The following is a 13,816-nucleotide window of genomic DNA, read 5'->3' as shown; positions in this document are numbered from 1 at the left end:
ATGTTCTTTATAAGGTAATACTGGGTATTTTGTGCAGATTAAATGAGTTAATATTATTACAGCATTTATGTTATACCAATAATATTATTAGATATTATTAGTTAAATAATTAATTATTTGATAGTTTACCCAAAGTTAAGATTGGTCTTTATTACCTGTAAATAATTTTTATCTTTAAGATTAGTCTTTTTAAGGAATTCATTTGCTAATCGGTAATGATTATTATTCCCATAGCATTGGAGGTGTGGTGCTGGTAAACCTGTCAGGATCTGAAAAGTCTGCTGGAAGAGATACAATAGGTAAGTATCTCACTCTGTATTCTTTATGTTAGAATATACAAGAGGAGTTCTTTTGTGGCTCAGTGAGTTAAGGATCTGGCATTATCATTGTAGTGGTTCGGGTTGCTGCTGCGGTGCAGGTTCCATCCCTGGCCTGGGAACTTCCACATACTATGGGTGCAGCCAAAAAAAAAGAAAACATAAAAAATAAAATAAAAAATGAGTTCCTGATCAATGAGTTAGGAACCTGACACTGTCTTCATGAGGATGTAGGTTCTGTCCCTGGCCTCAGTCAGTGGGTTAAGGGTCCAGCATTTCTACATGCAGCAGTGTAGGTCGCAGATGCAGCTCTGATCCTGTGTTGCTGTGACTGTGGCATAGGCCAGAAGCTGTAGCTCCAATTAGACACCTAGCCTGGCAACTTCCATGTGCTGCAGTTGTGGCCATTAAGAAGAAAATAAAATTTAATGAAAATAGAAATTTGGAACTTCGAGAATAAAAGGAAAGTTGTGTGCATATCATCACACATGTTCATGTATACACACATCCCTGCACATGCAGCACACACACAGAATGGGCACTAACAAGGCTTTGTTTTTTAAATTTTTCCTTTGGAAATAATGTAAAAAAAATAAAAAGGATAGTTCATGGAATTCTCATATAGCTTTCACCCAGATTCTCTGCACTGCTTACTATGTACATGACTATAGTATAGATTTAAAAATTAGGAATTAATATTGATCATGATAATTTTTATTTAGTCTATGGATTTCAAATTTCACCATTTTTTACACTAATGTTCTATTTCTCATCCAAGATCACTTGTTGCATTTAGTTGTCATATCTCCTTAGTTTTCTTTATTCTGGAACTGTCTCTCAGTCTATCTTTTTTTTAATCTCTTCATAGTCTTAACATTCTTTGGAGGATACTATCCACTCATTTTCTAGAATGTCTTTCAGTTTCAGTTTGATATTTCCTTATGGTAAAATTTTTGTTGTACATTTTTGGCAAGAATACCATAGAAGTGATATTGTGTCCTGATAAGTACATTGTATCAGAAGGCACATGTGTTGATTTGTCCCATTACTAGTGACATTAATTTTAAAGTCTTGACTTTCTGGATGCTCCAGTGTAGTTATTAGTTTTTCTCTTTGTAAATGATAGGCATCTTGTAGGAGATACTGAAACTATGCAGATATCCTGTGCATCAGACTTAGATCTGCTCATTTTGCCATTCACTTTTGATTCTTGCCTGAAACAGTTACTGTTACAGTAAAAACTTAGCTTAACGAAAGAAAGGTAATCAGAATCTAGCTTAATTGGTTTCCTTCTGGATATTTTCTTTAGATATTTAAAGTCTGGTGAATAGAACAGTATTTTCTAAACTATTCCTGGTTACTTGGACTGCCTTACCTCTGTCTCACCCAGAGCAGCTTTGCATGTGTAAAACAATGTATGTATTTGTTATGTGTGTATTTGCTTTATGTGATTTTGTTGACAGGCTTTTCCCTTTGCTTTTTAAAAAAAGTTTAATAAACATAATAATAGTAAATAGCTTTAGTGCAGCATTGGACTTTTGGATATTTAAAATATTGAATATGGTTACTTGGCATATAGCACCTTCTATAACTGTTTTTAAAGGCTTACTTAAATGTTTTTGAGAATGAGTTAGTATAATAAAGAGAATCTATATTTATTGTGCATGTGCTGTGAGTCCTACATTGTTAGATATTTTAGAACATTAAAGACTATAAATTATGTTTTATAGTTGTCAGGGAGTTCTTAATTTTAATGTATATATATGATTAACACAATGAAGCCCTTAGAGAATAAAGTGATACTATATTTAACTATAGTAAGTGTTAAAGTATCTAAAATAGAAGACAGGTAGGATGGAAATTCAGTGGGGTAGAAAGAGTATGCTTTAACAGGGTCTTGAAGATAGTGGTGAAATATATATTGAAAATGATCCATGGCAGTAGGAAGAACAATGTAAACAGCAGCTTAGAGAGGGAAGGAAGTATTGTTAACTTGGCTGTGTCAGGTGTCAAAATTGTCTGTGTATTGGAAAATAGGAAGTGTGCATTTCAAAATTAAATACCAAAGTGTTAACTTTATGTGAGTTTGGTGTTACAGTATGTATAAGTGATCAGTTAGATCATTTAGGCGAATGTTTTTGCATTTGTTTATTTATGCTTTCAACTTCTTCCTGTACTCCCGAAGGATATAGATTAGTTATAATTTTTCTTTTCATATTTGAATACTCATTTCTTGAAATAGGATCAGTCAGATTTTAAATGTGTGTATTGAATGAGTTGAACAAATGCTTTAAATTATTAAATTGATTTTTACAGGTTCCATTTGGTCTCTTGTTGGAGCCATGCTCTATGCTGTCTATATTGTTATGATTAAGAGAAAAGTAGACAGAGAAGATAAGTTGGATATTCCAATGTTCTTTGGTAAGAGCGTGTTTAACTTGTAAGGCTTTTTACTCTGAATTATTAACTTAGGGTTTCATTTTTGTTTTTTTGAGGGAATAGGGAGGTCTTCCTCCCACACCTACCATATGGTTCTTAAAAGCATTAGATTTTAAAGATTATGAAGTTCAATCTCAATATTTTGTTCTTACCTTGTTCTGCTTAGTTGTGCACCTGTGAAGAAATGCTCATTCCCTCAGTGTGAGGTATAGAAAGAAATTCCTTCTAACACCTTTTTTGAATTAATGTCTTCACCCTGTGAATCAGATATTTTCCTAATTGATATGACAGGTTATGCTGTTATAAGCATGTGAGAGTATGCCTATTTTGTTGCACATTTTGCCATTTTTGAATTGTTAGAAGCATAAGATTGGGGAAGCTGCCCCCAAATGATATATCAAATACTATTCCAGTCTATATACTTATTTTTATTGAAAATTATAGGTCATTTCAAGGTTTTCTATTTGCACTTTGTCTTTAAGACACAGATTCTTTTATGACATAGATTTTCAAATTACCCAATTATAGTTTCCAGCTTCAGTTCTTAATTTTGGTAAATACCTAATATGATTTATAAATTCTTCTTTGCCTCAAATCAGCTAAGTAAAGAATCTGTGAAGTTCCTGTCATGGCTCAGTGGTTAACGAATCTGACTAGGAATGATGAGGTTGCAGGTTTGATCCCTGGCCTTTCTCAGTGGGTTAACGATCCGGCATTGCCGTGAGCTGTGGTGTAGGTCGCAGACGCGGCTCGGATCCCGCGTTGCTGTGGCTGTAGCATAGGCTGTCAGCTACAGCTCTGATTAGACCCCTGTCCTGGGAACCTCCATATGCCACAGGAGCAGCCCTAGAAAAGGCAAAAAGACAAAAAAAAAATTTGTAATATCTAAGATTGCAAAAGAAGAGCACATTGACAGGATATCTTCCACAGGATATCTGAATATCAATAGATAAAGAAGCCTGGTGATGAGAATTCAAAGTGTAGTTTACAGGGAATCAGGAGACCTAGACCCTGGCTGTTATAACTTCATTCATCTCATAGTCATCTGAAAAATGAGGAGACTGGACTAGATGCATTGCTTCTAAGCTGATTTATGGAAGAACCTGGGAGGGTTGGAAGGAGGTGGAATTGCATGTGTGAGTCTGGTTCTTAGACTCCTTTATTGCTTTTCTGGAACAATTTTGTTTTGTTGTGGGAGTTTTTTTGCATTATAATTTAATTGGTAGAAAAGATTTGTCTGCTAAAAATAGAACCTTTGAAGAGTCACCAAACTGGGTGATCACTCAAGTTCAAGTATAGAATTCCATATAAATATTCCTTAAATAGGAAGATAATATAACAATTTCTTATTATAGAGTCATAGAAAATTCTGTCTGGAATGGAACGAAATGTTAATATTTTTTCAGTGTTTTTTTTTTTTTTGCATTTTAGGGCCGTTCACTCGTGGCATGTGGAGGTTCCCAGGCTAGAGGTCGAGTTGGAGCTGCAGCTGCCAGCCTATACCACAGCCACAGCAACGCGGGATCCGAGCCACATCTGTGACCTACACCACAGCTCACGGCAACACCAGATCCTTAACCCAGTGAGCAAGGCCAGGGATCGAACCTGCAACCTCATGGATGTTAGATTAACCACTGAGCCACAGTGGGAACTCCTCCATGTTCTTTTTTAAGATTGGAAAATTTCATGAAGAATTGCTTATTTACTCTTACTGGAGAGGACAACACATCAGTATGCAGCTTGATTGATCTTCTTCATATGAGACATGATATATAAAACACTATGGATTTGACCTGTGCATTAGAGTAGATCGGATTGGAGAGGGCATAGTTAGTACTGGGATGTGGCAGGTTCTTTGGGCATGAGGGTGTGAGCAGAGGATAGCAGGGAATAGTGAGTGGATCCATGCTGGAGTGTTCACTTTAGAAAAGAACAAGAAGGTGTGTGGGCTGCATTCTGGAGGGTCTGGAGAACAGGTGGCATGATTTGGACCTTTTATCTCTAGATCCAAAGGTTGTTACTTTATGTAGGATTTCATAGACTTGATAGTTAAGGGAAAGATGTGGTTCTCAATGATGCCAAACTTTGGTGTTTTAATTAGAGCAATTTTTAATGTTATGCAAGCCTTCTGTATGTGTGTTGTTTATCATTGGGTGTCTTAAGTTGGGTTTCCTAGAAGCAGGGTATGAGACAGGGATTTGGTGTGGGCGATTCCTTGAGGGGGTGCTCTCCTGGAAAGATTGGCAAGGGAGTGAAAGAAGCAAGACTGAGAAAGGGAGAGAACCACATGATCTCAGGTGCAGTTGAGGTTTGGCCCAGTTCTTTGCAGGTGCCAGGGGCAGAGAGCACAGGCAGAGCAGGGCTGGCACGGGTAGTGTGTCTAGACACTTTCAGAGTTGCCCTGACCTAGAGCCACTATGATTTGGCTGCAGGAGGTATGGAGGGGGGAGGGGTGGGAACGTCCTGGGAAAGAGACTTGGTCCCTCTCTAAGACAGTTCTTCAGAGCAGGCAGGTGCTGTGAGTCTTGAGCAGCAGATAGAGAGTGGGTGCTACAGCCCTATTAAGATTTAACTAGGCATCCTAAATACTCATTTATTACTTAGTAGCAAATATAAAATATAAATCTACTGTAATTTAATTTTCTTTTAAGAAAGCTCTTTAAAAAATAAAAAAGCTCTTCAGTTGCCTGTGGATCACATAATGGAATGGTGATATTAAATTATATAGAAAGTTCAATAAAAACTACTATAAAATTGTAATATTTTTTCCTTTACATTCACATGTATGTAGTCATATATAAGCTTATATTTCTAAAATAAGAATAGCTAGCCTTTATTAACTGTTTACTCTGTTTACTGTGCTATATGTTATGTGTTCATCTCATCTTCCTAGTAACCTAATTGAATATTATCTTGCACTTATAGATTGGAAAACCGAGGGTTACAAGAGGTTCAGCATCTTGCCTAAAGTGTGCCTATGGATTACAGTACTAGTGAATGGTAGAGCTGGGATTGGAACCCAAGACAGATAGACTGCAGAGCACATACTTAAGTGCTAAATGTTATAACCTTTCTTTACACAGTCAGTCTGCTTAGTTCATACTTGAATAGTTATTTGTATGGTATGTAATCTCATAGACTAATTTACAAGCTCTGGAAAGGCAGGAACCAAGGATTTTATCTTTTTAGGAACCTTCCTCCATTGTTCCTAGTATAGCACAGCTGCATTAAGCAAATAAATACTTTGAATCAGCGAGTAAACCATCTCCTTTCTCATAATTGATTTAGGCTAAATACTCACACACACAAACCAGTTATTCCTTTAAGTTCTAGGACACTATATTATTATAATCTCAGATTAACAGCCCTTTTTGAATTATTGTAAGTGGTTTATTCTACAGTACTTGCTTCATGCAGTGGGGTAGTTGAACCTTGAAGACTCAGTGATCACCAGTTGCTTACTAAAGTTTTTTCTTGTATTAATTTCTCAACAAGACTTACTTAAAAAAAAATTAACGGAGATTCTGGTTAAGGAAACCTGTTGAATCCCTTTGTGTAAAATCTAATCTTTTATGATTATAGAGTTGTATGTTTGGAAAATTGAAATAAATCAGTTATTAACTTTTGTTTCTTTTATACACTTTTAGGTTTTGTAGGTCTCTTTAATCTGCTGCTCTTATGGCCAGGTTTCTTTTTACTTCATTATACCGGATTTGAGGACTTTGAGTTTCCCAATAAAGTAGTGTTAATGTGCATTATCGTTAATGGCCTTATTGGAACAGTTCTCTCAGAGTTCCTATGGTTGTGGTAGGTACTGTTTATTACCTTATGATTTGTTAGTTATGGGGTTTTTGGCTAGTTTAAGTGTTTGTTTCTTTCTTCCGATGGCCCCTCCTGTGCACCTCCCACCTCCCACACTTACAGTTTAATACAGTAACTCCATTAGAGCAGGAACTGTGTTTTGTTTTTTAACCTCTGTATACCCATTGCATAGAGTAGTGGCTTGCATGTTAGAAAGAGCTCATAATAAATGTTTGTTCAGTGAATAAATGCCTATGAATGATCTAAATTTGTAAAACTGTTTTAGAAAGTTGAGTGTTATGCACATTAAAAGCAAAGTTATCTAATGGACATCAACACTTAGGAGACATGTATTCTAGGTATAAATACATAAGTTCTGAGAGAGAATCTGAGGACTTTGCTTATTCAAGAAACTTTGGAATGTCTGCTTGTTCATAGACTTTTTTGTTTATTCTCAAGATTTTTCATATGAGTGAAACATACATAAACTCTAAAACTAATTAACTTGAGTTTTTAACATACTTTGATATGTTGTAATATTAACTATGTTGACATGTGGTAGTACTCTTAAAATAATTTGAAAACATTATCATGTATGGAGTTTAAGAAGGCTTTCAAATATAGAGCTTAATACCTAGTCCTGTTTCCACCTAATAGGAACTGAGAAAGAAATGCAAATTGTAGTTAAACTCCTAAATAAATTTTAGTATATGCCATTTAAGGCCACTGACTAATTTTCCCTTGGCAAAGACTGCAAGAAAAACAGCCTTTTCCATGAAGTCTTAGTGCTCTACCTATGCTTCTTGCCCCTGTTCAATTAAGGAAATTTCTCTGTTTTCTTGATATCTTCACACTCCCTTTTGTGTAGTACTTAACGATTTCTTTTGTGCTATAGTAATTCATGTAATTATCTTAAATTCCTTTGTTGATCTAAAGCTCTTTGATACCAAAATCCATTTGCTCATTATGTACAAATTATTTTAGGTGCTCAATTTTTTTCCCCACACCCATAGTATGTGGAAGTTCCTGTACCAGAAATTGAACCTGTGCCACAGTCACAGCCTTCACCATAGGTGTGGCAACACCAGATCTTTAACCCACTGTGTCACTTGGGAACTTCTGTTGCTCATTTTTTTTAACCAAAAAGAATTGCATATTTTATTTTTTATAGTAATATAGATCATATGTGTCTCTTATTCTTTTGTCCTATCATTTCTCTTGCCTCTCTCCACTCTTTGTCCTAGGTAGATAGAACTACTTCTTTTTCTTTTTCTTTTTTTTTTGCTTTTCAGGGTCATACCTGCAGCATATGGAGATTCCCGGACTAGGGGTCTAATCAGAGCTACAGCACCCGGCCACAGCCACAGCAATGTCAAGATTCAAGCTGCGTCTGTGGCCTACACCACAGCTCATGGCAACTCTGGATCCTTAAACCACTGAGCAAGGCCAGAGGTCGAACCTGCAACCCCATGGTTCCTAGTTGGAGTTGTTACCGCTGTGCCACAACGGGAACTCCCTAGAACTACTTTCTGATAGTGGTTTTTTTTTTATTTTTTATTTATTTATTTTTTTCTAATTTTTTTTTTGTCTTTTGTTGTTGTTGTTGTTGTTGTTGTTGCTATTTCTTGGGCCGCTCCCGCGGCATATGGAGGTTCCCAGGCTAGGGGTTGAATCGGAGCTGTAGCCACCGGCCTACGCCAGAGCCACAGCACCGCAGGATCCGAGCCGCGTCTGCAACCTACACCACAGCTCACGGCAACGCCGGATTGTTAACCCACTGAGCAAGGGCAGGGACCGAACCCGCAACCTCATGGTTCCTAGTCGGATTCGTTAACCACTGCGCCACGACGGGAACTCCCTGATAGTGTTTTGATTGAACTTAGTTGAACCATAGGAATTGTTGATCCTCAACAGTTTTTGATGGTAGTTTTATAGGGTTTAATCCAGTGAGTCATGTATTTTAAGTAATTATGCACTCACTGTATTTTAATACAAGTTAATATTCTCCACTTTTCCAAGTTTAGTTTAAATTGGAAAATGTCAAAGCAGGGAGTTTTTATATATGCGGAAGAAATAAATTTTTTTCTGGATATTAGAGAAGTGTTCAGTATGATTCATATTATCTTGAGACTTATAATAAACATGGACTGTACTACTTACAAATATTAAAATACTCAGTCTTGGAGTTCTCATTGTCACGCAGCAGAAACGAATCTGAGAAGTAACCATAAGGTTTCGGGTTCCATCCCTGGCCTTGCTGAGTGGATTAAGAATCTGGTGTGGCTGTGAGCTGCAGTGTAGGTCGCAGATGTGGCTCTGATCTTGAGTTGCTGTGGCATAGGCCAGCAGCCACAGCTCTGATTCGACTGCTACCTTGGGAATCTCCATGTGCTGCAGGCATGGCCCTAAAAAACAACAACAAAATCCCAACAAACAAACCACCTCATTCTTTATTGAGAGTTTTATTTATTTATTTATTTTCCTTTTTTTGGGCCACACTTGCGGCATATGGAGGTTCCCAGGCTAGTGGTCCAATTGGAGCTGTAGCCGCCGGCCTACACCACAGCTCACTGCAACGCCAGATCCTGAACCCACTGAGCAAGGCCAGGGATCAAACCTGAAACCTCATGGTTCCTAGTCGGACTCATTTCCACTGAGCCACAACAGGAACTCCGAGGGCTTTATTTTTAATAAGTATACACAATAGGGTTTCATTATGTTTGGCAGAATTTAATATAGGCTTTGGGGATGAATGAATATGAGTTGTAACAAAAATGTAATCTCTATTATGTGAGCATTCTGAGTTTGCTGTCTTGGAAAATTTTACATTTAGGGAAATAATAACATGTTTTGGAATATTTTATCCTTTTTCGTATTTAATTTTTTTAAGTTAAAAGAATAATGCATACAAAAGTATACAAAACAGATTACAATGAAAAGGAGATCTCCCTTCTACCCCAACTTTTTATTCATTTTCCCCAGAGGCAGCCACTACTAACTTCTAAGCCTTCTACAAAATTTCTTTTTTTTGTTCTTTTTTATTTTATATTCCCAGCTGTGTAAATGAGTGTTTATTGTTGAATGGTTAAACTGGACACTTAAAGTCATATCAAAGCTATGTTTATCCTTACCTAGGATGGATTTCTCAGGACCTCAAAAAGGTTTTCAGATTATACTTTTACACTCATGCATTTAAAAGTACTTAGGGTAGAGGTCCTGCTGTGGTACACCGGGATCCGTAGTGTCTCTGTGGCGCCAGGATGCGGGTTCGATCCTTGGCCTGGCACAGTGGATTAAAGGATCCTGCGTTGCCACAGTCACAGCTGCGGCTCCGATCTGATACCTGGCCCAGAAACTCCGTATGCCGCAGAACAGCCAAAAAAAGGAAAAAAAAAAGTATTTATGCTAACAACTCAGTAGCAGTAAGTTAATCAGTGAAACAAACTTTTTTTTCCCCCAACACTAAACCAAATCAAAGGAGCAACACACATCTAAAGACTTAGTTTTAATGAGGGTGAGATATTTTTGCTTTGATGACACACTCACCTGTTGGCTTATTAGTTTTTTAGTGTATATTGTCAGGTATTGTCCTGAAATTTTAATATAGCTATTCCCTTTGTTTGTTAAGTATCATTATCACAAAACTATATAAGAATTCTTTTGACAGTTTTGGAATAAAAGTTAATAAAATATAATCTATACATCCAGAGTTGAATAACTTCTATAAGCAGATCTAGAAAATGGCGTAAAGTCTTTTGAAATTTTCATGTATATATTTGATTTTTAATATTTGAAGATAAAGTTTAAGATTCATCCTAGTAACTTTATTTTTATTATGTCTTAGTCCATCCTGGGCTTTTATTTTTGCTCCTGATCTCTTTTGCCTATATTTTAGGATAGTCTTTGATCATTATTTTTCTTTGATTCTCTTTTTTGGTATGGAAATGCATATTTTCTTTTTCTTTTTTTTAGGGGCTGCTTTCTTACCTCATCATTGATAGGTACACTTGCACTTAGCCTTACAATACCTCTGTCCATAATAGCTGATATGTGTATGCAAAAGGTAAGGCAAACTATTTATAATATATTTTAGGTATATTGCTATAGCTAATGAAACATAAGGAATGTGGCTAAATTGTAAGAGAGATGACCATGGACTTCTGTTGTGGCTCAGCAGGTTAAGGACCTGACATTGTTGTTTCTGTGAGGATGTGGGTTTGATCCCTGGCCTCGCTCAGTGGGTTAAGGATCCACTGTTGCTGTGGTTGTGACGTAGGCTGGAAGTTGCAGCTTTGATTTGACTCCTGGCTTGGGAGCATCCATATGCTGCAGGTATAGCCCTAAAAAGAAGGAAAAAAAAATAGAGATGACTGTGAATAATATACTTGATGCTTTCTCTTTTAAGATGTTTTACTACATAAAGATATAAAAAGTACCAAAGAAATGGATAATCTGTTGCATTTTTAGCCTTTCAATTGTTTACCCTAATTTATAAATTAAGGGCAGTTTCTTTATATGTTGTTCTTCAGTTTTGGAGCTGATTATATTCCTTTGGTAAGTCCGTGATATGGAATAGGAGGTCTGTTTTATCGTGTAAGTAGTAGTGTTTTGATTTCTAAGATAACTCCAAAGATTCCTTAACACTGTGCTAATATCTCATGGATATGAGCACACAGGAAAAACATCATTTCTCAGTGAATGCTCTTGTCCGTCTGGACTCAGCAGGGCAGGTGCTCTTTCTCTCTTCTATGAAGTCCTGGATTCTTTTGATAACTGCTGGCAATGATAGTAACACTGCAGAAAGAGAGTCGGGTGTGGTCCCTTCTGGGAGCCTAAAGAGAGAAAGTTCTTTAGTGCAGGGGCACCAGGGAGAAAAGAGGTGTGCCATTGGCTGATGCTCAGAGACAGTTGTGTAGCTTTTGTCACTCAGTTCAACACTTGTAAGCTTTTAATATTGTGTATTAAGTAACAAAATGGTATGTGTTAATATAATTTGAAGAGGAAACACTTTAAAGCCCAAAAGGCTTATAATGTGTAAAAGTTATAATTGTTTTTTTGTTTGTTTATTTTTGGGAGTGGGGGTTCCACAAGTGTGGCATATGGAAGTTCCCAGGCTAGGGGTTAAATTGGAGCTGCAGCTGCTGGCCTTTGCCACAGCCACAGCCATGCCAGATCTGAGCCATGTCTGTAACCTACTCCACAGCTCATGGCAATGCTGGATCCCCAACCCACTGAGTGAGGACAGGGCTAGAACCCGTATTCTCATGGATACTAGTTGGGTTCATTTCTGCTGAGCCACAATGGAAACTCCTACAATCAGATTTTTTTTTTCTGCTTTTTTAGGTCTGCACTGGCGGCATATGGAGGTTCCCAGGCTAGGGGTCAAATCGGAGCTATATGCCACAGCCACAGCAACACCAGATCCTAGCTGCGTCTGCGACCTACACCACAGCTTATGGCAATGCCAGATCCTTAACCCACTGAGTGAGGCCAGGGATCGAACCTGCATCCTCATGGATCCTAGTCGGGTTCGTTAACTGCTGAGCCATGGTGGGAACCCCTAATCAGATTTTTAAAGCTTTTTTCTTTAGATCTTTATGTGGTTTTTAGGATAAAGGCATAATGCTTTCAATGATATGTATCCTTTTTATTCAAAAACAATTCTGTGCTGATACTTAATTTTGTTTTATGGCTCAGCAAATTCTTTTTATTTGTCATGGTTAGGAATGGAAATCTCTATAACTGAGAATTATCTTAACGTGTACCATGCATTTTCAAAGAATGTGAATATTATAAAATATATGTAACACTGAAGTTGTAGATAATTAGATCCTGTCATAGATCTAGGTCCTTTTGCATTTCAGGGTCATAATCTTGAATATCAACTGAAATTTATTCTGGTGAAACTGGGGAAGTGCTGCTTAATAGAGGATTTTGGCAGATTGTTGTGTAAATGAACTTTACCAAACTGATATTTTGGAAACATGAGCTTTTTGGAAAATTTGAAAAGTAAAAATTGGGAGTTCCTGTTGTGGTGCAGCGGAAACGAATCCGACTAGGAACCATGAGGTTGCGGGTTCAATCCCTGGCCTTGCTCAGTGGGTTAAGAATCCTGCGTTGCTGTGAGCTGTGGTGTAGGTTGTAGACGCAGCTGGGATCTGGTGTTGCTGTGAGCTGTGGTGTAGGTTGTAGACGCAGCTGGGATCTGGTGTTGCTGTGGCTCTGGTGTAGGCTGGTGGCTACAGCGTGGATTAGACTCCTAGCCTTGGAACCTCCATATGCCGTGGGAGCGGCCCTAGAAAAGACAAAAAGAAAAAGAAAAAGAAAAATTGGAGGTTAATTTAAGGGAGTTTTTAAAAAAAGAACTGTCACAGGGGACCCAATTTTATTAAATGATTGTTTAATTTATTTGAATATTTTAAGATGAAAGGAAAGAGAAAATATTTGTATATGTAGGATAAAGGCAGTCTTTTTTTGATTGTCGTCACATCTAGATTTAGGCAATTTGCAGAAATTGAAGGCAGGCAGATACCTTCTGGAAAAGTAGAAGGGTGTGTCCCAGAGCTGCAATAGAAACTGGAGAGGAGAAATCTACTTTCATGGGGTTTTTCACTTCTAATAGCCAAGCATATTTATATATAGCTTTTGAAATTTTAGCATTTGTCAACATTATTTATTGTGCTTAAGATAGATTTTTTTAACCTTTGACATTTGGTATGTAGGAAACATCCTTGATCGTATTCAGATTTGTAGCCAGATATATTTCAGAAATCAAACTCTTATTTATGTAGGCAGTTTTGTTTTTTAATGTCTTCATTAAAAAATTGTCTTGGAGATCAAATTAAAAGTTTTTTATTACATAGCAACACATAAATAACTGCATCTTTTTCCTTTTTTCAGCCACGCCTGTGGCATATGGAAGTTCTCAGGCTAGCGGTTGAATTGGAGCTGCAGCTGCAGGTTCACGCCACAGCAACGTGAGATCTGAGCTGCATCTGTGACCTACACTGCAGCTTGTGACAACGCCAGATCCTTAACCCACTGATTGAGGCCAGGGATTGAATCCACATCCTCATGAATACTACTTTGGATTCTTAATCCACTGAGCCACAATGGGAACTCCTATAACTACATTGTTAAAAGTGAACTTTTCCTTTAAAAGTTAGGGTTTTACTTTCGTTTATGTAATTTGCTTTTATTCAGTTACAAAATAGGGTTTTTAGTTTAATATTCATGAAATCATTCTATCAACTGTATTT

The 13,816-nt window shown here is 37.2% G+C and overlaps 1 protein-coding gene across 1 annotated transcript in view; it reads left to right on the top strand.

The window, feature by feature from the left end:
* Window positions 1-13,816, top strand: part of SLC35F5 (solute carrier family 35 member F5) — a 47,569-nt gene that overhangs the window by 19,577 nt on the left and 14,176 nt on the right. The window contains exons 10-13 of the mRNA XM_047772085.1: window positions 235-299; window positions 2,634-2,738; window positions 6,404-6,563; window positions 10,530-10,620. Of these exons, the coding sequence (XP_047628041.1) occupies window positions 235-299; window positions 2,634-2,738; window positions 6,404-6,563; window positions 10,530-10,620 (421 nt within the window). The remainder of the gene's footprint in view (window positions 1-234; window positions 300-2,633; window positions 2,739-6,403; window positions 6,564-10,529; window positions 10,621-13,816) is intronic.

This window comes from Phacochoerus africanus, chromosome 3, assembly GCF_016906955.1.
Source record: "Phacochoerus africanus isolate WHEZ1 chromosome 3, ROS_Pafr_v1, whole genome shotgun sequence".
In the NCBI taxonomy this organism is placed as follows: domain Eukaryota; kingdom Metazoa; phylum Chordata; class Mammalia; order Artiodactyla; family Suidae; genus Phacochoerus; species Phacochoerus africanus.
This window is presented reverse-complemented; position numbering and strand designations above follow the sequence as displayed.